This window comes from Condylura cristata, unplaced genomic scaffold, assembly GCF_000260355.1.
Source record: "Condylura cristata isolate star-nosed mole 26May11 unplaced genomic scaffold, ConCri1.0 scaffold00021, whole genome shotgun sequence".
In the NCBI taxonomy this organism is placed as follows: domain Eukaryota; kingdom Metazoa; phylum Chordata; class Mammalia; order Eulipotyphla; family Talpidae; genus Condylura; species Condylura cristata.
Window position 1 is genome coordinate 25,632,673 of NW_004567122.1, and position 24,279 is coordinate 25,656,951.

General features: G+C 36.6%; 1 protein-coding gene across 1 annotated transcript in view; it reads left to right on the forward strand.

The window, feature by feature from the left end:
• Positions 1-24,279, forward strand: part of DDX46 (DEAD (Asp-Glu-Ala-Asp) box polypeptide 46) — a 40,730-nt gene that overhangs the window by 5,124 nt on the left and 11,327 nt on the right. Inside the window, exons 3-18 of the mRNA XM_004686734.2 lie at positions 2,260-2,403; positions 3,279-3,375; positions 5,790-5,955; positions 7,311-7,462; positions 8,444-8,557; positions 9,111-9,276; positions 9,979-10,099; positions 10,539-10,714; positions 11,620-11,741; positions 13,315-13,393; positions 15,084-15,166; positions 16,845-17,009; positions 17,509-17,671; positions 21,514-21,707; positions 23,235-23,372; positions 23,692-23,841. Coding sequence (XP_004686791.1) covers positions 2,260-2,403; positions 3,279-3,375; positions 5,790-5,955; positions 7,311-7,462; positions 8,444-8,557; positions 9,111-9,276; positions 9,979-10,099; positions 10,539-10,714; positions 11,620-11,741; positions 13,315-13,393; positions 15,084-15,166; positions 16,845-17,009; positions 17,509-17,671; positions 21,514-21,707; positions 23,235-23,372; positions 23,692-23,841 — 2,230 coding nt within the window. The remainder of the gene's footprint in view (positions 1-2,259; positions 2,404-3,278; positions 3,376-5,789; positions 5,956-7,310; positions 7,463-8,443; positions 8,558-9,110; positions 9,277-9,978; positions 10,100-10,538; positions 10,715-11,619; positions 11,742-13,314; positions 13,394-15,083; positions 15,167-16,844; positions 17,010-17,508; positions 17,672-21,513; positions 21,708-23,234; positions 23,373-23,691; positions 23,842-24,279) is intronic.

Genomic DNA, 24,279 nt, shown 5'->3' on the forward strand with positions numbered 1-24,279 from the left:
CGAGTGATGTTGAACATTTTTTCATATGCCTGTTGGCCATCTGCATTTCCTCTTTGGAGAAGTGTCTTTTTAGCTCTACTGCCCATATTTTGATGGGGTTGTTTATTTTTGTTGAGTTTCATCAGTTCTCCATATATTTTAGTGATCACAGAACTTTTATCTTTTTCAGTCATTGGAAGGAGAGATTGTGAAAACGTTATCTGATTCTCAGAGAATCACATTCTGAATAGTGGTGGCTCTTTCAGTTCCTTATTACATGATCCCAAGATCAGTTTCATACAAGTCAGTCAAGCACTTAGTCATTTAATATTTGATCTTTGATTTTTTGATGTGGTAGTGGAATCACGCAGTTTTTTTTAAAGAGTTATTTATGCATATAAGAGCTGGGGTGTAGGCTGAAGGTAGGGTGTGTGAGAAGATTAACCAGAGACAGAGTGGGGAGCAGAACAGGTGGATTGACTGAAATAACACTGCTGAGAGGAGCAGCTGGTGAGATAGAAGAAGTTTCCTTCTCCATGTGGGTCATGTCCCTGGCTGGGGATCAAACGTGCTACAGTGGCTGCTGATAGCTTCATAGTGACTTAACTCCTTGTACCACCAGGGAGGCCCAAGAATCACGAGATTTTAGAACAGGAGGATTCTGAGATTTTTTGGAGAAGTCTCCATATTTTATAGATGAGGAAACTGAAACCCAGAGTATCAGAACTCTGCCCTATGTTAGGTCAGTAGTTAGTAGCAACACCATGGTGGAAATTCTTATTTCCAGACTGTCATCCACGACTGTCCGAGGACCCTTTACTGCATATCCCTATACTTAGGTTTAGGCTTTCTGTGAAATTTAGATTTTCTGTTATAGGCTGTAGATTTTAGATAGTTTTTTAAAATTGCTTAATTTTTTTAAGATTTTACTTATTTTTGTGTAGAACTGGGGTGCAGGCAGACATTGTGGGTGGGAGCAGGAGTATGAGAGGATTTACCAGAGACAGAGTAGGTGGGCCTTTGTGGTGGTAGTACTGGGATTTAACCCCTAGGCCATTAAGGAGGCACTAGGTAGCTTTTTTTTTTTTTTTTTTTCGGCCAGCATGTTTTTACATCATTTTGTACATTTTTTTTTTCCATCTCAATTGTAATCCCTGCGGGTTTCCCATCACCAAGTCACCCATGTGCCATCACCATAATCCTGTGCATTTCCCTCCCTCCACCCCGTTTTTGATCCCATTCCCCACTCCACCCCCACAAAATGTCTCTGGTATATGGTTGTTCATTATTTTTGTTATTTTCCACCTGGTCCATTATACTCCTGCTATGAGTGAAACCATCCGGTATTTTTTTTTCTCTTTCTGGCTTATCTCACTAAGCATGATCTTTTTCCAGCTCCATCCAAGTTGCTGCAAAAGACATGTGTTTCTCTTTTTTGGTTGCTGAGTAATATTCCATTGTGTATATGTACCACATCTTTTTAATCCAGTCATCTACTTTTGGGCATTTGGGCTGCTTCCATGTTTTTCCAATTGTAAATAAAACAGCAATAAACATGGGGGTACAAGTATCTTTTTCAATCAGTGTTTTTGTGTCTTTTGGGTAGATACCTAGGAGTGGGATTGCTGGGTCATAGGGAAGCTCCATGTTTAGCAGTTTGAGGAACCTCCAAACAGTTTTCCATAGTGGTTGTACTAGTTTGCATTCCCACCAGCAATGCAGGAGAGTTCCTTTTTCTCCACATCCTCGCCAACATTTGTTGTTGCTAGTTTGTTGAAGATGTTCGGCCAGCATGTTTTTAATAAACATTTTAAAATTATATCATTTTTTTAAAAAAAGATTTATTTATTTATTTATGCATACAGAATAGGCCAGAGGTGCAGGGGTGGAGAGAGGATTCACAGAGACTGCAGGTAGCACATCGATGAAGTACACTGCTCATGGGAGCAGTGGGTCAGACAGGTGAGGTCCTTTGCGCCATGTGGGTCACCTCCCTGGCCAGGGATCCAACTTGCGCTGAAGTGGCTGCAACTAGCTTTACAGTGCTGCACTTTTAACTGGTTGTGCCACCAGGGTGGGCCCTATATCCTCATTATTTTCATTGACCATTTGTAAGAATTGATTTTACTTTGTTCTTTTTCACTTTATCACTGATAGCTAATTGAAATCGCTACCTTTAATGATGATAATTAAGACACTTCTTTGAGCATGGGAGGGAACCATGACATGATCTGTTAGCTCAGCTTGGTCATAGAATAATTAAAAATGTTTCTTTTTCAGACGTTCCAGAAGTAGAGAGAGAGACAGAAGTCGAGAACGCAGAAGATCTCGAAGTCGAGACAGGAGACGCTCAAGGAGTAGAAGCAGGGGCCGGCGATCCCGCTCCTCCAGTCCTGGTAATAAAAGCAAGAAAACTGAAAACAGGTAATGTTATTATTGCCCTCACTCTGTCATAGAAAAATTTTAGAGGTTTGTAGTACTGGAAAGTATCTTCTTTATCTCTGAGTAGCTTTTATCAAACCTGGAAGGATTTTAAGGAAGGATTTTTCTTAGAAAAATGCCTTCAATAAACATTATAAAGGAGGGAAACATCTAATTTGGTCACATTAAATTTAAATATTATTTTAGGATTTCTTAAGTAGGGTCAAAGTACAAGCCTGTTGGGATTTAAATATTACATATATAAATGATCTTGGGTAATGCTGAAGTCTTGGTCTACTTATACACTTTACTTTTCCTACTCAAGTTTTGCAATTGTGGCAGCTGTCTTCTGCCCACCTGTGACTATGCAGGTGCTGCTTTCCACCTACTCTCTCCATCTGCAGGACAGCAGCCTCCTGCCTGCTGTGACCTCTACCTTGCCAGGCCTTCTCTACTGACCTCCCTCATCAGAGGCACCTTGCTCTTTAAGTCTGCCTGCCTACACCCATGGCCTTTCTCAGTGAACCTTCCCTTTGGGGCAGCTCTTCCTGCCCTCTTGTGTCTATGCAAGAGTCCTTTACTCTTCTGTCCTTTTCCCTCATAAACCTGCTCTTTTAAGTAGGAGGAGGGAAAAAATTTTTGAAGTTGATTTTATATGATATTTTTCAATATGTTCAATTTTTCTTAGGTGAATTTCTAAATATTGAATAGTATTGGGACTAATTTTTCATTGTTTCTAAGGTTTTTATTAATGGAATATAAAAATGTTAACTCTTAGACTTTTCATACCTAAAAAAAGTAAACTCAAGTCTGTAAAAGCATTTTAAAATTAATGTTTCCAAGCATGAATAGATGATGCTTATTTCTCCTTTTGGAAGATCCAGGTCCAAAGAGAAAACAGATAGCGGGGAAAGCTCTAAAGAAAAGAAAAAAGACAAAGATGACAAAGAGGATGAAAAAGAAAAAGATGCTGGCGTATGTTTATTAATTTATAAATAAATAGTTGTATAATAGCAAACTTGTTTCTGCAATGACAAATTGTTTAATGTTATTTTTAAACAAATGAGAATAGGTCTTAATAAAATAAACAGGAAATGTTTGTCCCTATGGAAAAAAAATTTTTTTTTGAAAAAAAATCTTTAACATATAATGTATTCACCTATCTTCTGTAAAAATGAGTCCCAAAAAGTTTATCTTGTTTTCTGAGTCATATCTGAGAATACTTTCTTCATGTATGTAATTATTGTCTACTTTTACTTATAAAATGCAATCATAGAATATGTAGTATTTTATACCTTGCTTTTTGTTTTATATTTTGCTTTTAATTATAAATTATTTTATTGATATGTAAGTTCTTAAGAATAGTGAACAGCAGTATATTCATCATCCATCTTAAGAAGTAAAATATCTTGATGTTTTCTTTTGCTACATATTGGAGATCTTTCTATAACTGCAGGTTATAGAAAGGTTTTTAATGGCTACAAAATAGTGTTCTGTTGAAAAAAAGTAGATCTCACTCTTGTAGATATTTAGGTTATTTTCTGCTTGCAGTTGTTCAGACATCGATCCTTGTTCACAGTCTGTTATGAATACAGTGTCAGTGAACTTTTTGTCAGTGGGTATAAGCACTTAACATTTTCATAAAAACATCAGATTGCCCTCTAACAACATAAATTGTGACTTAAAAACTTAAACATGAAAAGTCATATTTCCTCACATCCTTGCAAACATGGTAGCTTTAAATTTAAGTTTTTTTATTTTAATTTTTACCAATTTTTTTTTTAAGATTTTTTTAAATTATGCATTCAGAACTGGGGTACAGGCCAGAGGTGCCATAGTGTGAGAGGATTCACCAGAGACAGAGTGGGAAGTAGAGCAGGCAGATTGATGAAGTACACTGCTGTGGGGAGCAGTGGGGAGGTCAGGAAATGTCTGCTGTGCCATGTGCGTTACCTCCCTGGCTGGGAATCAAACTTGTGTTTTAGTGGCTGAGATAGCTTCATAGTGCTACACTTTAACCTGTTGCACCGCCAGGGAGGGCCCCCAATCTTATTTTGAGTGACAGTCTCTAATACAAGTGAATATTTAAATGCTGCGAATATAATATCAATAATACTGTATTCTTAAGTTTATATGCTATTTGCAGTTTTCTTTCAACTGTGTATTCCTATTATTTGTAAATAGAAAAATTGGGGTATAGGTTAGAGGTGCAGGGGTGAGAGGATTCACCTGAGACAGAGTGGTGAGCAGAACAGGTGGATCCATTGAAATGTACTGCCCAGAGGAGCAGTGGGGAGACAGGAGAGCAGCAGTGATGGCATGATAGCATTGAGACTTAAGTCGCATGCTACCAGGAAGGCATTGTTTTAAAAACTCATTCTAGTCTATAGTATAGCTTCATTTCTTGTTTTATTCTTTTAAGCTTGTTTTTTAAGGGTTCTTTTTCTTTTTCAAGCACCTGCTAGCTGGGCAGGGTAAGTTGAAAGGATACAACACAGGAAATAGGCAGGTCTGGTTTATTCTGTTAAATCACTGGTGACCTTGAGGGAAAAAGATAAACTTTGTGGGACTCATTTTTACAGAAGATGGATTTATTACAAATTATAAAAATTTAGGACCAATATTTTTAAATTAACAATACAAATATAGCCATACTACAAAATATTTTCAATGTAAGAAATAGTTATCTGTACATTCCTTCAATGTAAGAAATAGATCTTAGGTGCCTAAGACACCATCGCCATAATAAATTATATAATTTTGTTAATTGCTTTTTACTTGTATAGTTATATGCGTTGTGATAATAGCAGTCTATGTAATTTTGTGATTTCTCTAATGCTTAATTTTTAAAATTATGACTTTGTGAAAGTGATTTTGTTTTCTCTTCTTGAGAGTACTAATAATTTTAATAAGTCTTTAAAATGACTTTCCAGGAAATTTAGACTTAAAGATTGAGAAAAACAAAACTTCATAATCCTGTTGAACAAAAGATTTCATTTACTTACTAATTTGTAACAGAAAATGACTGTTTATAGAGGTCATATGGAGAAGTTAAGAGGATTAAAAATTCAGTCTAGCTGGGAAAATATGCTTGATCATTAAGCTAGTTTCTACTTTCAGGAAGAAATTGCCTTCATGTGTACATGTTGCTTATAAACTAAAATCAGGTTAAGGTATGGTGTTTGAAGTCTGTCTTCTAGCTTTCTTAGTTGCAGGTGCTTTTTTCTGTAATTTCAGTTTGCTTGCATATTTAATATTAAAAGCATATACGATTTACTAAAAATGGTCTAAATCTAGGAGTTTGTTCCCTTTCTATACTCTGGAGACTTACGTGGAGTGTTACCTGGAGTAAAATTGTTAATCCTTGTTTTCTCTCTTTTTTCCCTAAGAACTTTGACCAGAATAAATTAGAAGAGGAAATGAGAAAACGAAAAGAAAGAGTAGAAAAATGGCGAGAAGAGCAGCGCAAAAAGGCCATGGAAAACATAGGGGAACTGAAAAAAGAAATTGAAGAGATGAAACAAGGGAAAAAATGGAGTTTAGAAGATGATGATGGTATTTTTATTTCTTAGATTTACAGCTTAAAGAACAATTTAGGTAGAACATTCTAGAACTATGAGTAATAGTTTATATTGAGATTTTTTAAATTGTCTTTTGTTGTAGAAAGACATAACATCATATTAACCATTTTGTGGGGCCTCCTACCAGGGTTAAAGCACAGCACTATGAAGCTATCTGCAGCCATTGCAGTAGGAGTTTGATCCCTGGCCAGGGAGGTGACCCACATGGTGCAGCAGACCTCTCCTGACCTGCTCACTGCTCTCCTCCACAGTGTATTTCAGTAGATCTGCCTGTTCTGCTCTGCACTGTTTCTGGTGAATCATCTCACTCTCCTGCATTTCTGGCTTGTACCCCAGTTCTTTTATTTTTAAGATTTATTTATTTATGCATACAGAACTAGATACAGGCCAGAGATACAGGGGCAGTGAGAGGATTCACCTAAGACTGAGTGGGGAGCAGAGCAGTCTCAGATCAACAAAGTACACTGCTGAGGGGAGCAGCGGGTGAGAAAGGAGAGGTCTGTTGTGCCGTGTGGGTCACCTTTGGGGCTGGGGAACTCTCACTGAAGCAGCTGCTGCTGGCTTGCAGTGCTGAGTCCTAATCTGTTGTACCACCAGGGAGGGCCCTGTACCCCTGTATGCATAAAAGTAAATAAATCTTTTTAAAAAATGAAATTGCTAGAATAGTAATCAGAAAAAAATCACTGTACTTTAGAGTGGAGTGTTGAGTAGTAGGGTGCAGTGAGTAAACAGGTCTTTAAATTTTTTTTTATAAGAATTTTTGTAATGAAGGTAATTTAGTCATGTTTTCAGGTTCCTCTGGATTTTCATAATTTTGATTTTTTGGAATTTCAGTTGTGCAGAAAGGTGAAGTTTTATAGGAAAATGAAATTTTACTCCATTTCTGAACGTCTAGATAGTAGTTTAAATAAGTAAATGAGTGTTTAAATAAGGCTAGATTATTTTAAGTATTATATGCTGTTTTTTATTTCTTTTGTAATTTAAAGAGGTAATTGGTAACTGAACATTTTTTTTTTATGGTAACTGAACATTATTAAGCAGAGAAAATTTTTAGTTCTGCTTCTAGTACAATTGGAAAATTTAATGTGGGAGATTATTTTTTTTGCATCATTAATCTTTTTGCCTCTTCTCATGACCTGTAATTTTATCATTTTATTATTACTCAATACTTAGTTGATGTCACAAATTCTAGGTGTGAGCAGTTTATTTTCACTGTGTAATTACACAGGGATGTATCTGGGTAATGAGATGAAAAGTTAGAATGGTTAAGTGTGGTCTGATTTTTTTTTTAAAAACACATGTATAAAGAATTCGTATTCTGATGTTTAGATGATGAAGATGATCCTGCAGAAGCCGAAAAAGAAGGAAATGAAATCGAGGGTGAAGAGTTAGATCCATTAGATGCTTACATGGAAGAAGTGAAAGAGGAAGTAAAAAAGTTTAACATGAGAAGTGTTAAAGGTGGTGGAGGGAATGAAAAGGTATGGATTTTTCTTATTGTTTTTAAAGATCTATGTTACTAGTTGGATAACTTGAATTCATTTTTTGTATTAGCCTGCCAAACTGTATAACTTTAAAAGTTAGTGTTTTTGTTTCTTTCCCACATCTGAGTACTATAGATGCTCGTGCTTTTTAGTTATAAATTACTTCGATGCCATCATCATCTGCTCACTACCTTTGCTGGCTGTTTTATCAATAATTCCTCTTTCCAGATTTTCTCATTACTTTCATCTCTCATACTCTTTTTTTTTTTTTTTAAAGATTTATTTATTTATTCGTACAGAACTGGGGTACAGGCCAGAGATGCAGAGGGTGAGAGGATTCACCAGAGACAGAGTGGGGAGCAGAAAAGGCAGATCGACGAAATACACTGCTGAGGGGAGCAGCGGGCGGGTCAGGAGAGGTCTGCCTCGCCATGTGGTCACCTCCAGGGCAGGCGGGGATCGAACTCATAAGGAAGTGGCTTTAGTTTCTTAGTGCTGTGCTTTAACCCGCTGCGCCACCAGGGAGGGCCTCATCTCTCATACTCTTAATTCCCTCCTTCCTAGCCTATTTTTCTTTTCATATAGTATTACTTTTCAAACAAATTTTGAAAATTTTATCATATTTATTTTTTGTCCTTTATAAAAATAAAAGCTCCCAAGAGCTATGACCTTTACCTTTTGTTCATTGAGTCATTCTAAACTCCTAAAACATTCTAAACTCCTGTATTGTTGAGTGAAGGAAGAGTACCATTTACCAATATTTGAAAATAAATTGCATTATCTAATGTTATATAAAAATGTGTTAAGCTCCATTAATACATTACAAAATATGATTGTATTACATTTTAATATTTATAGAAATTTTTTTCATAAGTTGTCACAATCTAACTTACAGCAATTATTGTGTTTCAGTTTTCTTCAGTTCTGCTTCAGTTTTTTTTTTCAATTTTGCAAAATATTTAAATTTTTTGTTTTTAGAAGTCTGGACCAACAGTCACAAAAGTGGTCACTGTTGTGACTACCAAAAAAGCAGTTATAGATTCAGATAAGAAGAAAGGTGAGCTCATGGAGAATGATCAGGATGCCATGGAGGTAATTCTCATTAATGCTTGACTTGTTCTTGGTATTGTCTTAGAATCAATTATTAGAAAGCATTGATAGAGACATGCTTTTATTAAGCTACTATTAAGAGGAAGTCTTACTATTCTGAACAATACTATAGCTAAATATACAGTTGGTAGAACATTCTGACATCTTTGACCTCTTGTTCTATGTCACTGTTTGACTCCCTCCTGTACCTCAACTCATCTCAGATGTGCAATAAGGAAAGAAGAAATGAAGTGATGAGATGGACAAAATTTCTTCCTATTACTTTATTGTGCATTGTAAAGATATATGTAGAGAGAACTATAGCAAAACTTATTAAAGTTGTGTCAAAATTATTTTATTATTTTAGCTTTAACTTGTTACAATTTTGTAGAAGGACCAGGAAAAAAGAAACTAATTTTAAAAATTAAGAGAGCAAAAAGGTAAAAACCAAAGAATATCGTCTATGAGAGAAGTTTTTTAAAGCTCAGAATATTGCTTCCCATAAGGAGAAAATGGTAATGAATTTCACCTTACCTCCTTTTTAAAAAAATTGTAGTATTCTTCAGAAGAGGAAGAAGTTGATCTTCAGACAGCCCTTACAGGCTATCAGACAAAACAGAGAAAGCTTCTAGAGCCTGTAGATCATGGAAAAATTGAATATGAACCATTCAGGAAAAACTTTTATGTTGAAGTTCCAGAATTAGCAAAAATGTCTCAAGAAGGTAAATTTTTCTTACTTTTTGGTTATTCTGGAAACAGAAGAGTTAACACTCACTTTTCTAAGGTCAATATAGATTGACTGTGAATTGTTGGGAACATAGGAGGAATTTGCTTGTCTCACTTGGAGAAATGAGAATGGAACTATATTGAAATGTGTCATTGTAGGGAGTGGGAACATCATCTGCAATGATCAAGAGCAGTGAGGAGTATGATTTTGTGTCAGTATGTTTTTGAACACACTTAAAATGTGAAAAAAAAATTATTTGTCTCATGTTTAGATTTTCAGTGTTGAACATAATTTTTATGTGCTTTAGTAAATAAAATATTATTAGCCATTTATTTCTGATATTTGAGAGTGAGGAACCAATGTGAATCTGGGTGACATTGGTAGAATAAGGATAATCTGGGCATCTCCTGCTGTAGAGTAAGTGGTTGTATTACTTGTTCACCATTGTTATTTATTCCTGTTGCAACTTGAAGCCAAAATACAAATACTGGAGTATTTTTTACCATCTTTAGTTGATTACAATAGTGATAATTGTAACTCTCTCTGGGCTGTTTAGTGCTTTGTCCTGTAAGTTTTACATGGAGTTACTTTGGTAACACTAAAATAAGAATTTGAGATTCTTTAACATGCCCACTTCAAAAGTAATAGACACTAAAAGCATTATATAAGAGTTTTTAATCTCAGTTTTCTTTGATAGAGGTAAATGTATTTCGTTTGGAAATGGAGGGCATCACAGTCAAGGGAAAAGGTTGCCCAAAACCAATTAAATCTTGGGTCCAGTGTGGAATTTCCATGAAGATTTTAAACTCTCTCAAAAAGTAAGTGACTAGTGATTTTTTAAAAAATTTATTTTCATATATCAATTTATGTGATTAGTGATTTAAAGCATACAGTTCAGTGTTTTTTATTGTATCTGTAGAGTTGGGTAATCATCTCCATAGTCTAACTTTGGAACATTTTCACCCCAAGAGACACCTGTAGTCATTGTCAGTGTTGTCCCTTGTCGTCCTCCCAGGCACATGACTAGTGTACTCTCTCTATGGTTTTACCTATTCTGAGCATTTCATATACATAGGATCATACTAGTGTAGTCTTGGCTTCACCTAGGGTCTTATTTTCTAGGTTCATACATGTATAGTGATCCATTCTTTTTTGCTAAATAATGTTTATAGAGATGCCATATTTTGAAAGACCTTAATCTTATGGGATGTCTGATATATCAGCCTTACCTAATCTTCCTTTGGTTTTCTTTGTAAGGCATGGCTATGAAAAGCCCACCCCAATCCAAACTCAAGCCATTCCTGCTATAATGTCTGGAAGAGATTTGATTGGTATTGCCAAGACAGGAAGTGGAAAGACCATTGCATTTCTGTTGCCTATGTTCAGACACATCATGGATCAGAGGTCATTGGAAGAAGGAGAGGGGCCAATAGGTACGATTCCGTTCTTTAAACTATTTGCTGTCATTTTATCAGAAAGACCTGATAGTTTATAATGTTCTTAATTATGACAATAAAGATGTCTTGATGTACATTTCCTTTATAAATTTGGCACTGTGGGGCTGATTTCCCCTTAACCAGCAGGTGGAGTGACAGTCATCAGAGCTCTGGAGTGACATCTCAGAAGTACAAAAACAGCCTCTCCTGGCACAGCTCAATTTTTAAACTCTGACTCGGCAGGTAGTCTCCTCGTGCATCTATCTATTTATGTTGAGGTTTGTTCTTAGCCCAGTATCAATGGATCTATAAACTCAACATAGAAGATTGTAAGGAAATGCATTTTCCTTTTTATTTTTTATTTTTTTGCCTTAAAAGGCTATAGTGCCAGCATTTTATTCAGGATTAGGTTTTCAGATTTCTTGATTCATTTGGCAGCTCTCTCTTCTGAAAATTTGAGTAGGGTTTTGGAAAGTTGCTCTGCTCCACTCTTGGAAATGGAGGGCACAGTGTTATTTCTCTTCTGTCTGTGCCCCTCAGATCAAGGTTGTTTCCGGAAGCCCAGGTATGGTTCTGCAACGCAGTGAGTCACTTGATTGTCTTTGCTCTGTGATTTGCAGTTGAGAACAACATGCATTCTGTTTAAAGAAAGTATTTTCCTGAGGGTATTTAACTCATTTGTCTCCCTATAGCATGTTTTTAAAATCTTAAAATTATTCTTCATAACAATATCTATTAATATAAAGGTTCGGGAAAAAAATAGGATTTTCAGAGGTGGCATAAAACAACACCAAAATTAGACTTAGGAATCTGAACTTTATTGCAGAGGTTAAATTTAATACTTTAAAGCAAAGCCTCAAGAATTTTTGGTGGTTAGGCTTTTGACATATTTATCTTTTCAGCTGTCATCATGACTCCAACTCGAGAACTGGCTTTACAGATTACCAAAGAATGTAAGAAGTTTTCCAAGACCTTGGGACTTCGAGTGGTCTGTGTTTATGGTGGAACAGGAATCAGTGAGCAGGTAGTTGAACATCAGTTTTTCCATTCTTTTCTTTCTTTTTTTTTCCCCATTTTTCAGTTGAATGATTCAGTAAAAAGTGATTCCTGTTTCAGAGTCTTAATAATGATTGCTTCTAAAAATCTTTAATAACAACGTGTAATCATATGGTCAGAATGATATTATTTTACAATTTTTGAGTAGTTTTTACCTTAGGTTGCCTCTTCCTGTTTCTTTTTCCATGCTCAAGGAAGGCACATTTCACACACACCATGCCCCCCCATTTTATAGATAAAGAAATATTCAGAAAGGTTGACACTAAATGACACCATTTTAGCTTAGTGTACCACAGTTTGTCTTAGCACCTGGGTCTTGTGACTTGTGGGACAGCATTTCTTTTCTCTATGCTGACATCTTTAAAAGGTTGCCATGAATGGGATGCATCAATATCTGACTTTCATCAACATTCTTCAATGACTTTAGCATAAATTATTTAAACATACCTTCATTCATTCTTTTGCCTGGCATTTCTACAAGTGTTTTCTAAATAATGATTATCATTAGATACTTAGTTTTAATTAAAAGGTAAAATATGTGGGCCTTATGATCAAATAAGTTTGGAAGTGGAATATACAAAGTTAAGTTTCTTTTCTGCAGAAATTCTTAGTCTTTATTAAGCTAATCTAGAAAAATGGGATGAATTAAGGGGCATTTTTCTGAGTTGACATAATCATAAAAACCTTCTGAGAGTTAATGTTGTAGGGACCCATAGGAATCTTTGCTTTTTGTATCCTAAGCCATTTTCTCTTATTTTTGCATGGGAGAACTGGGGTGTAGGCTAGAGTTGTGGGAGGTAAGAGGATTCAACAGAGGCAGAGTGGGGAGCAGAATGGACAATATTTACTTAGGGGAGTAATGGGCAAGAAAGGAGGAGAGGTTTGCTGTACCACATGGATCAGCTCCTAGGTTAGTGATTGAACTCAGGCCATAGAGGTGATAGTGCTGAGACTTAACCTCTAGGCATGTATTCTAGTCTTTTAAACGGTTGAAGTTAATTTTCTAAGTTTATCTTTGCAGTTTTTTTTTCTGAACACAGCGTCTAGTTAGAAATTGAAAATCACTTGGTGCATGCTGCACTTATATTTATAAAAATGTTGAACACTAGCTTTATGTTGGCTAGTGCATTCTGTTATTTCCTTTCTATTTCAGTTTAAAAATACTGGTTGTGACCTGCTTATTTCATGATTTGCTAATAGAATCAACTCTCAATGTGAACAATGCTATCTATACAACCACTTTATCTACTGCTCTCTACTGTTTCCTTCTTGTTTTTGGTGGGTTATGCCAAAATAAAATTGGTAAAATTTTGTGATTTTCTTTATTTCTAGGTTAAAGTGTAGTGTGATCATGTTGCTGCCACCTGTCCCTTTAGTGGTGCTTCAGCACTCTAAAGAATTGAGCAGGAAATTTTAGAGTCTTGTAATGAACCCTCTGTCTTACTCTTGTAGCTATCCTTAGACCAAGGGCAATATTTTCAATCTATTTAAATAAGCATTAGTGATAAATAGACTGTAAAATTTCATCTTTGTTTTATTAGATTGCTGAGCTGAAAAGAGGTGCTGAAATTATTGTTTGCACACCTGGTCGAATGATTGACATGTTAGCTGCTAACAGTGGTAAGTCAGAGGTATATTTTTGTTCTCTTTTTTCCTTTTTGATTTCTGTACATTTTTGTTAAGTCAAAGCAGATACACGAAACCACGAGAGGGTTTCTGCTTTTCATCTTAAAGCTGTAATATCTTAAAATTTGTATTGTAACAAGCTCATTTTTGTAAGCATTGAAAATACTTTGTAATTTAATACTTTTCAGAACTAATTCCAGCTATCTTTTTAGCTCTTATCATGGAGTCTTAATTCAATTTTGGCCTTGCTTTGCTTTTAACAGGTGGGAGACGTTTTTTTTTTTTTTTGGTAAAAATTTTTATCCATTTGAAATAGTATTTTCTTACAATACTGGATAAATTAAGATATTGCAACTTCAAGAAATTTTATCTTTTGTAAATATTGCATGCTTTTTAAGCTCAAATGTTGTGCTTTGTTAAATTATTCCCTATCAAAACTGTTACTAAACTGTTGACATTATTTAACTTCTGTGGAGAAAGGCCCTTCAAGATAAATAGAACTGGGCTTCCGAGACTTAAACCATCAAAGGTAGGTAATTTAATGCTGTTCCCAACCTTGCAAAACTAATTGGGGCTGCAAATGTTAATATGGAATACTTAAATATCACAAAGCATATATTTTGGTGCATTTCTACTTTATGAAGAAAATGCTTTGGAAGATTATCATTGTAGCACTCATATACATAATAGAGTATTAAAAACTGTGAGTAATGCATGTTTCTGAAGAATTCTGCTCTAATTTCTATATACATTTAATTCTAATTGCCCATGAAGTTGACAAAGTGACATCAAAATTGATGTCATTGTGCTTATACAGCATATGAAAAGATTTGGACTGAATGCTGATTAAATAATTCCTTGTTTTTTCTCAACGCTGCATTGATTTAAGTCATCTGAATTCATCTTGATTAATTTTACTTTTTTCCCTTATCTTTTTGTTTTATATTTAATAACTTTTTTATACATGGTTTGCCAGGTGGTTGATTCAGCAATTGATAGAAATACTTGTTAATCCTTTAGGAAAGAATTCCTGTGTGTACTTATTAGCTGTCAATGGCTAAGAGACCAGTTGCTTTTATTTAGACCAGTGGGAGCACTTAATAAAATTGGATTTGTATCTTTGTATAAAAGAATATATATTTATGTAACAAATTTGGTGTTTAAAGCTTATGTATGTTGTGATTAATGCCCACTATAAACTTCTAACTATATGAAAGTAGGCTATAAAATACATAAAGGGAAGTTTTCTACATCTTAAATAGTTAGCTCTGGAGCTTGCTTTCCACACATACGCTGTAATCTCTAATATGTTTTTTCCTAGGTGATGCTGTCAGATAATGGCTGATGTGGCTCGATGCTTCATCTCAGTCTTAGTTTTATGATGTGTTTTGGAGAGGGCTGTTTTCTGAATTTTACAGGTTCTTCAGGCCCTATGATGGTATGCAAGAGACGAGTTTGACAAAATAAAGGGCCTCATATACCCATGTCAGAAAGTATTTGCCATTAGATTAAGACATTGTAGACCAAAATTTCTTTTCACTGTTTAAAGATACCTAACTTACCCCTCTGGTTAAGTCAGGCATTTTAGTTCCCTTTACAGTTTTTTAAAGTTCTTAGTAGTCATAAAATGAATTGTGACTGATTTTTAGTTTTCTTTTTGTCTTTATTTTTTCCCTCATTTTAGGTCGAGTCACAAATCTCCGAAGAGTGACATACGTTGTTTTAGATGAAGCAGACAGAATGTTTGACATGGGTTTCGAACCACAGGTAATTCTAAATGTCTTAGTGCTCTGAACTGTAAAATAAACTGCCATGAAAGTGAAATGCTAATGGCTTTTGAAATTCTCAAATATTTTCACACCTATTATGTGGTAATATGGTGGGCTGGGGACATATAAAAGGAAATAAATATTTCTGTTTTGAATTTTTATATTCAAAGTATTTTGCTCAGACTTTCCTTAGCCAACTAAACCATCATTGGTAAAATTAGAATTAGATTATTATTATTATTTTTTAAGATATATTTATTTATGCCTGCAAGAGCTGGGATGAGACCAAGGTACAAGAGGGGAGAGATTTCACCAGAGACAGAGTGGGAAACAGAACAGGCAGATTGATTGAAATACACTGCTTAGGAAAGCAGTAGGTGAGGCAGGAGAGGTTTGCTGTGCTATCTGGGTCAGCTCCCTAGCCAGGGATTGAACTCATGCTGCAGTGGCTACAGATAGCTGAGACTTTACCCCTTGTGCCAACAGGGAGGCCCAGAATTAGATTATTCTTATAGAATCTCAAGTTTTTGTATTTTATAGTTCTTGTCCTGCAAATGAATTTGTGTCTTTTTTAAAATTTCTATTTTAAAGATTTCCTTTTATTTATTTAATCATTATAGAACTGATCATAAGGCCAGAGGTGTAGGGAGTCAGAAGATTCACCAGAAGCAGAGTGGGGGCCAGAATAGGTTGATGTACTGAAATACACTGCTGAGGGGAGCAGCAGGCAAGACAGGAGAGGTCTGCTGGGAGGTCTGCTGCACCATGTGGGTCACCTCCCTGGCTAGATATCGAACTCATGCCACAGAGGCTGGCAATAGTTAGAGAGCAACGGAGACTAGGATTTCCAAGTACCTTGGGGTAAGATATCCCTTTCATATAGACTTCACGTCTTCGTTAGTGGGATTGAAACTAGTCTACTCCAGGTAAAAGCTTCATCTTTCTGAGTTTCCAACCACTCACCACATACCTTCTTAAAATCACCAAGTCTTTTTCATTATGTCCTTTTTACTCTTCTTTACAGTAGTCACCACAAAAAAACCTAAGACTTCTTGATTACACCAACTCTCTGTAAGCATCAAATCAGTTGATAGCTCTATCCTACTTCCCACAGCAGTATGTTCACTTGTTTTGATTCTTCATTTACCTCTTACCATCACGGACATAACAGTCTATTTACCTTTTTATCCTCTTTATATTATAAACTCCATGTTGCAGAATATTTTGCCTATTTTTATTGCATATTTCTTGCATGAGAAAAATAATGCCTGGTGCAAAAGGTTGTTCAGAGAATACATGTGCAATCAGTGCAGGGAAACTGCTGTGATGCTGATGGAAAATGTTTGCCTTTTTGATGTACTTTGAAAATTGGGACTACTGACTTTTACTCCATTGGTTCCATTTTTAGTTTGAGGTAAGGCCAGTGAATGAGAGTCAAGTATGGCTCCTAAATTTTGGACTCAAACATGTGGATGGCTGGAGTGGCCTTTTCCTGAAAGGGGAAAACTGTGAGAAGTGCAAATCATAGGGTAAAATCAGTTCTAATATTTTGAAGTAGCAGATTTAAAAGTCTCATTAGACTTTTTTGAGAATAGTTCTAAAAAGTTTCTTCTGTGCCTTTTAGCATTTTATGTTTTGGAGGCGACACTGACCGTATTTATTTGAACTTTTCTCAGGTCATGCGGATTGTGGATAATGTCCGTCCTGATCGACAGACAGTTATGTTTTCAGCTACTTTCCCCAGAGCTATGGAGGCTTTGGCTCGGAGAATCCTCAGTAAACCCATTGAAGTTCAGGTTGGAGGCAGGAGTGTGGTTTGCTCCGATGTAGAACAACAAGTGGTGGGTACAATATCCAATTCTCTGGATATTTTGGCATTGTGTATGATTCTTTTCAGATTCTTTGTGATAAAGGCAGATAATTTCTAAAATTAAGTAGTACACATCAGTTGCAGCCTAAATGTTTTATCAGATATACCATCTAGTCCATGGAGCTGTGTTTAAAATGCACTTTTTAATTCTTCCCACCAGAAGTGGTGGGTTCCATAAAGAGAAAGGTCACATATCCATCTTGTTCTTTGGTTAGTAGAACGTAAGGCTAAGAGGCTGAGAGATCACTTGTACACATTTGCAAGTCTCTTATTCTCTGAAAGTCACACCTTTTTTCATCTCATTGATTTAAAATCAGCACTTTAAAAATCACTATTTCATAGCCCTTCATCTTGGTTCCTTACAGATAGAGCAAGATGTGACTTAACTGTCACAAATAAAATGAATATTTCTGTCAAGAAAGGTATTTGTGTTTTCACTTCATTAACTTGCTGCAATTTGGTGTCTTCAGATTGTGATTGAAGAAGAAAAAAAATTCTTGAAGTTACTGGAGCTTCTAGGCCATTACCAGGAATCAGGATCTGTCATTATATTTGTGGATAAGCAAGAACATGCTGACGGTCTTCTGAAGGATTTAATGAGAGCATCTTATCCTTGCATGTCTCTTCATGGAGGTGATGTTTAATTTCATCCACATAAGAACTGTCTTTAAGTACTTAACTTGCCAAGCACTTACCCTTTTCCTGAATGATAGTATTTACTTTGTTCTGTATAATATATAAGTTTGTGTTGTCTACCTCAGTTTTGATTCACAGGAGCATGTGCTTGTAAGCATTATCTTAAGCCCAATTTAAGAGATTATGCAAGTAACACTTTAATTGTGTTTAACATCTTCGCTCTTAAATATATGTGTATATTTAACTCTCCCTATATAGAGTAAAGCATGTGGGACAGAGGCAGTTTGAGTTATCCTTATAAACCAAGTTTTCTGGCAGTCTGTGGCTTTGTAACGAAACACTCTAAAATGTATTGGCAGTAGCCATTTGCTTGTGAATGTGTAATTTGTGTAGTGCTCTGCATGTGCATCTCATCTCTGTGTCATGCTCTGTTAGGGTGGCTCTGTTGGGACTGAGGATCTCCTTCCAGTTTGCCTCACTGAAGTGCTTGCCATGTTGGGACTGGCTCTTGAGTTAGGGCTCAGTCAGACTGCTGCCATAGGCCCTGGACTTTGTCCTCAGGGACTTTTTATGAGACTGCGTGGCTGGACGACTAGAACCAAAAGCTGCTGGGCCAGTTAAGGAAAATACTGGAATCTAGCAGAGCTTTCATTGCCACCATATTCTTTCTGTGGGTAAATAGTCACTCAGCTAGCTTAGACTCATGGGAAAGGAGGTACAGGTTCCACCTCTTGATGGGAGAGTATCATTCCATACACAGAAGACCTAGTGGGTAACGCATACTGTTGCAGTCCTCTTTGGAAAGTAAAAGGCCTTTGAGGATATTTATTTGGTTAACTTGTTAAAATTTTTCTTGAAAAAATACATGCTTTGCATATAGTGTATGTTTCAGGTTTGCATCCTTATAGATCAAAGTTTGTATTTTACTTTAAATTCACCACTGAAGTTCAGTGGTGAAGTTCTGTCCTTGGCTATTACCCCTCCCCCCCTTTTTTTTTTAAAGATTTATTCATTTATGCATACAGACCCGGGGTACAGACCAGACGTGCAGGGGCAGTGAGAGGATTCACCAGAGACAGGAACAGAACAGGCAGACTGATGAAGTACACTGCTGAGGGGAGAAGTAGGCAAGACAGGAGAGGTCTGCTGCACCTTGTGGATCACCTCCAAGACCAAGTATTGAACTTACACCGAAGTGGTTGTAGCTAGCTTGCAGTGCTGTTTCCTAACCCATTGTACCACCAGGGAGGGCCGACTATACTCCTTTTTATGTGACCCACCCACCTTAACGATTGTTTCTAACTTCATACTTTTTATTCACCTGATTTTTTTCCCCCCAGTCATCCCTTTTATCCCTTTAGCCCTTCCTTTCCTTCTTAGCCTCAAAAGCCCACTTTGTTTATTTGTGTCAGCTAGGGTTTGTAAGTAATTTTGCTTTGTTGAATTGTCTGCTTTGTAAATGGCACCTTATTTCTCTTTGTCATTCTGACTTGATTTACTTCACATAATTTCCTCAAACTCCTTCCATTTTGTTGTAAATGGTAATGTTTCATCCCTCCTCAAGGCTGTACAGCTTTCCATTATGTAGATAAACCACGTAGCCTTTAGCCAGCCTTCTCAGTGGTCACTTACTTGGTTCTACATCCTCGCTTTTGTAAGCAGTGCTGCCAGTGCTGCCATTGTGTTTTGAGTGGTTGGCTATGTTAACTTGGATAGAGGACCAAAACAGAGTTGAATTGCTGGGTCACACTGTTATTTACATTTTTAGTTTAAAGTAAAGCCAGATTCCTTTAGAAAATGACTATACTAGTTACATTCTCAGCAATAGTGTAATGGATTCTTCTCATCTTTAACACTTGTTATATAGCTTAACGATGTTTAAGTATGTAATTCAGTGGCAGTAAATATATTCACAATGCTGTGTAACCATCACCACTAAATGTCCAGATCATCATCCTAGCCAGAAATTATATATACCCTTTGAGGAAATAGAGTTTCATTCACTTTTCCCCTAACGTCTGGCAACCTGTATTCTACCTTCTGTTTTTTTTTTTTTTTTTTTTCAATTTGCCTGTTCTAGGTACTTAACATTAGTGGAGTTTTTTTCTGTCTGTGTTTTGCACTTCGCACAGTGTCCTCAAGATTTATCCATGTTTTGTTATGTCTTAGAGTTGCTTTCCTTTTTAAGGATAATTACTCCATTGTAGTTATTAGCACATTTTCTTTATTTATCTGGTGGTGTACACAGAGCTATTTCTACCTTTTGGCTATTGTGAATAATGTTATTTTAAACACTGCGGTCAAAGTGTCTACTTAAGCTCCCATTTTCAGTTCTTTTGGTATGCTAAACTTGAAAGTTTAATTTTTGTGCCATGCAGTAAGTCTGTATTGAACTTTTTGAGGTTCTACCATTTTGCATGCTTATCCGTATCCTGGCCCCTCACTTGGCTATGTTCCATCTTTTGTAGTAGGCACGCTGGTGAGCATGAAGTGGTGTTATCATTGTGGTTTTGATTTTCATTTCCTGATAGACTCATTTTCTTACATTGAATTTGTTTCTGTGTTCCTATTGAACATTTGTATTTCTTTGGAGAAATGTCTATTCCTGGCCTTTGACATTTTCTAGTTGGTATGTTTGGTTTTTTTGTTGGGTTGTAGGCACAAGGAAGGAGTATTTTTGGGGGGTTTGGGGAAGAATTATTCCCTTATTGTGAGATATTTATTTTGCTTATTTCTGTATGGAAGAACTGGGATGTAGGCCAGTGTGGGGAGTGAGAGGATTCACCAGGACAGAGTGGGGAGCAGAACAGTCAGATCCACTGAAGTATACTGCTGAGGGGAGCAGCGGATGAAATAGGAGAGGTTCGTTGCTCCATGTGGGTCAGCTCCCTGGCAAGGGATCGAACTTGGTATGTTTTGCTGCTGGAGGGCTGTTACAGTGATAGAGCTAAGACTTAATTAAACCCAAGGCTACCAGGAAGGCAGGAGGAAGGACTATTGGCTTATATATATATGTGTGTACATATTTTTTTTTTAAAGATTTATTTATTTGTGCATACAGAACTGGGGTACAGGCCTGAGGCTCAGGCGGTGAGAGGCTTCACCAGAGACAGAGTGGGGAACAGAACAGGCAGATCAACAAAGTACACTGCTGAGGGGAGCAGTGGGCGGGTCAGGAGAGGTCTGCCGCGCCATGTGGTCACCTCCGGGGCAGGCGGGAATCAATCTCATGCGGAAGTGGCTTTAGCTTCTCAGTGCTGTGCTTTAACCCACTGTGCCACCAGGGAGGGCCCGTCTGTACATATTTTTAAAAGATTTATTTATTTATGCATACAAGACCTGGGTACAGGCCAGAGGTAGGAGGTGAGAGGATTCACTAGAGATAGAGAGGGGCGCAGAATATACAGATTAACTGAAATATACTACTGAGGGGGAGCAGCAGGAGAGACAGGAGAGGTCGGCCATGCCATGTGGGTTATCCTCTGGTCAGGAATCAAACTTGAGTTGCAGTGACTGCGGACAGCCTCATATTGCTGTACCACCAGGGTGGACTCAGTTTTGGTTTTTGAAGAATTGTCTCTTAGACCTTCAGGGATTCATGAGGTCGGACTATTTCCATAGTAACCCCAGTACTTTATTTGCTTTTTTCATGTTTATTCTCTCATGAGTGAAAGTGTAGTTTTTTAGAAGATACCTGGATATTATAGCATAAGGAATGTGGTTTTTTATTATAGATATTGAATATGTGATCAGTGTAAGTTGGATTTTCTTAATTCACAAGAAATGGAAAACAATTGGAACATAATGGTTTTACAATTTTTTCTTCAATTTGCTTGCAGGCATTGATCAGTATGACAGAGATAGCATCATAAATGACTTTAAGAACGGGACCTGCAAACTTCTCGTTGCCACCTCTGTTGCTGCCCGAGGTCTAGATGTGAAACATTTGATTCTTGTAGTAAATTACAGCTGTCCCAACCATTATGAGGATTATGTGCACAGAGCAGGACGGACTGGAAGAGCAGGCAACAAAGTAAAGAGAATTTTTTAATGTTGATTTCTGTTACATTGAAATAGAAGTATTTGTTCAAGGAGTTGTTAATACGACTTATGGGGGGGTATTTTTGGAAATCCTCAGAGTACGAGTTATATTTGATTTTGTTAGTTTGGGGTTATAAAACATTAATAGTCACACCTATCACCTTTTCCTCTAACCCCAACATTGCCACCTTTGTTTCCCTACCTTTCCTCCATGTACATTACTGATTTGACTCACCTGTATTTTGGTAAGTATTGGTAGGTTTAACTCTTTTTTTTTTTTTTTAATTTTTGAGTGGAATAATGGTTGGAGGGGGAGGTGTTAGGAGGGTTCACCGGAGACAGACTGGGAAGCAGAACATGCAGATCTGCTGAGGGGAACAGTGGGAAAGACAGGAGAGATCTGCTGCATCATATTTGGATTTGCTCCCTGGCCAGGGGTGAACTGTGGCCGTAGGGATGATAGCACTGAGACTTAACCTAGGCCACCAGGAAGGCCCCTAACTCATTCATTTTAAAGGCACCAGAATATTCTGTTACAGGAAGCATTGATGGTGATGTATTCCAACCATGGGCATTTCTGCAAACTGAAGCAATAATAGTATTAATAATAGGTCATGTTTATGGAGTACTTACTAAGTGCCAGGTATTTTACATAGATCATCTCTTTGCATCTCACAACTTATGCATTTAGTTGATGGGAAAAGTTGAGTCACATAGAAGTTCCTTTGTAGTAGTAATGACATTTCTTCTTTTAACTTGAGTTTTGTGGATTTGGGAGCTTTGAGTAAAGGGCCAGGCATCAAAAATTGTAATGTTTTTTGGACCATATACAGTCTGTGTCACATATGTGTATGTTCTTGTGTGTGCGCACATATGTGCAGAAGCTTTTTAAAACTGTAACACCAAAAAAAGGGGGGAAAATGTAATACCATTTTTGGCTCATGGGTGACACAAATGAAGGCCATGGGTGAAACCTGGTGACTAGATACTCCTGAAATAGAATATTAGTGTGTGTTTTAAAATTTATTTTTTTATTTTCATCTATGTATTTTTGAGACATTTATGGATACAAGAGCTGGGGTACAGGCTAGAGGTGTGGAGAGGATTCACCAGAGACAGACTGGGGAGCAGAACAGGCAGATGTACTGAAATACACTGCTGAGGGGAGCAGTGGGCTGGTCAGGAGAGGTCTCCTGTGCCATGTGGGTCAGGTCAGAGATTGAACTCGTGCTGCAGTGGCTGTGTACAGGTTCATAGTGCTGCGCTTTAACATTTTGCACCACCAGGGAGGGCCCCTATTTTATTTGTAAACATTAAGCTTAGATATTGCCCTTTGAACCATTAAAGCATTTCATAGGACTCTCAGGGTCTTTTAAATTCTTAGGGTCTTTTAAATTCTTTAGTAATGGAGTCAGTCTTAATAGGATTTATTCAATGGCTCACACAGTAACTTATTTGTGATCAAAGTAGTAGGTCATCTTGTTAATACCTAATAATTCTACTTTCTGTCATTCATTAGGGTTATGCATATACTTTTATCACAGAAGATCAAGCTCGCTATGCTGGTGACATAATTAAAGCTCTTGAATTGTCAGGGACTTCAGTGCCTCCTGATCTAGAGAAACTTTGGGGTGATTTCAAAGATCAACAGAAAGCTGTGAGTTTTTAAACTCCTGTTTTGTTACAAATTTGTGATTGTGTTCTAAACCTTGAATATTTAATACAAATCTTTAAAATATTTTCATTTATCTTTTTAGAGAGTGAGATAAAGCATAAAAACAAAGTTTTCCCTTTTGTTTCAACTAAATATTTTGTGTAACCTGTGTGGGATTCTTATTTTTTGTAATATGCTAAATGAAGTGTTTTTTTTTTTTTAATATTGGCATATACCACCTTAGAAAATATTTAATTGCCATAAAACTCTGGACATTAACATTTTTACAATGAAATACACTTTTTTTTTTTTTCCTTTAAAGGAAGGGAAAATAATTAAAAAGAGTAGTGGATTCTCTGGTAAGGGATTCAAGTTTGATGAGACAGAACAAGCCTTGGCTAATGAGAGGAAGAAGTTACAAAAAGCAGCTCTTGGTCTACAAGATTCAGATGATGAGGATGCTGCAGTTGATGTAAGTAGTGTTCTGAGCCTCGTTTTGTCAGTTGAAGCAATTACTCCTTTCTTGGATGTCTTCCCATATTGAGATAGCACTTTCTGGAATCCCTTTTGGTGTGGCCTCCCCATGCTTTTCTGTATCCACGCACCTATATTCAAGTGTGCCCATACTTGATTTATAAAAATTAAATCGTACTGCTTCATGGCCTATTTTGTTGCAAGTGTTTAATTGAGATCTTTCCATTTTAGTAAATTTACTTTCACATTCTTGATGGCTACGTACTATTTCATTATTTAGATATTCCATAGTTTGATAACTCAACCCCTTTTTGGTGACTATTGGAAATACCCTTTGAGAGGTGATACCTAAGAAGTTACAGTAGTTTTGCCCCTACACTATTCAGAGGTTACAACCTTTTCACCAGGAATCCCAGCTTTTCCATTCACACTGATA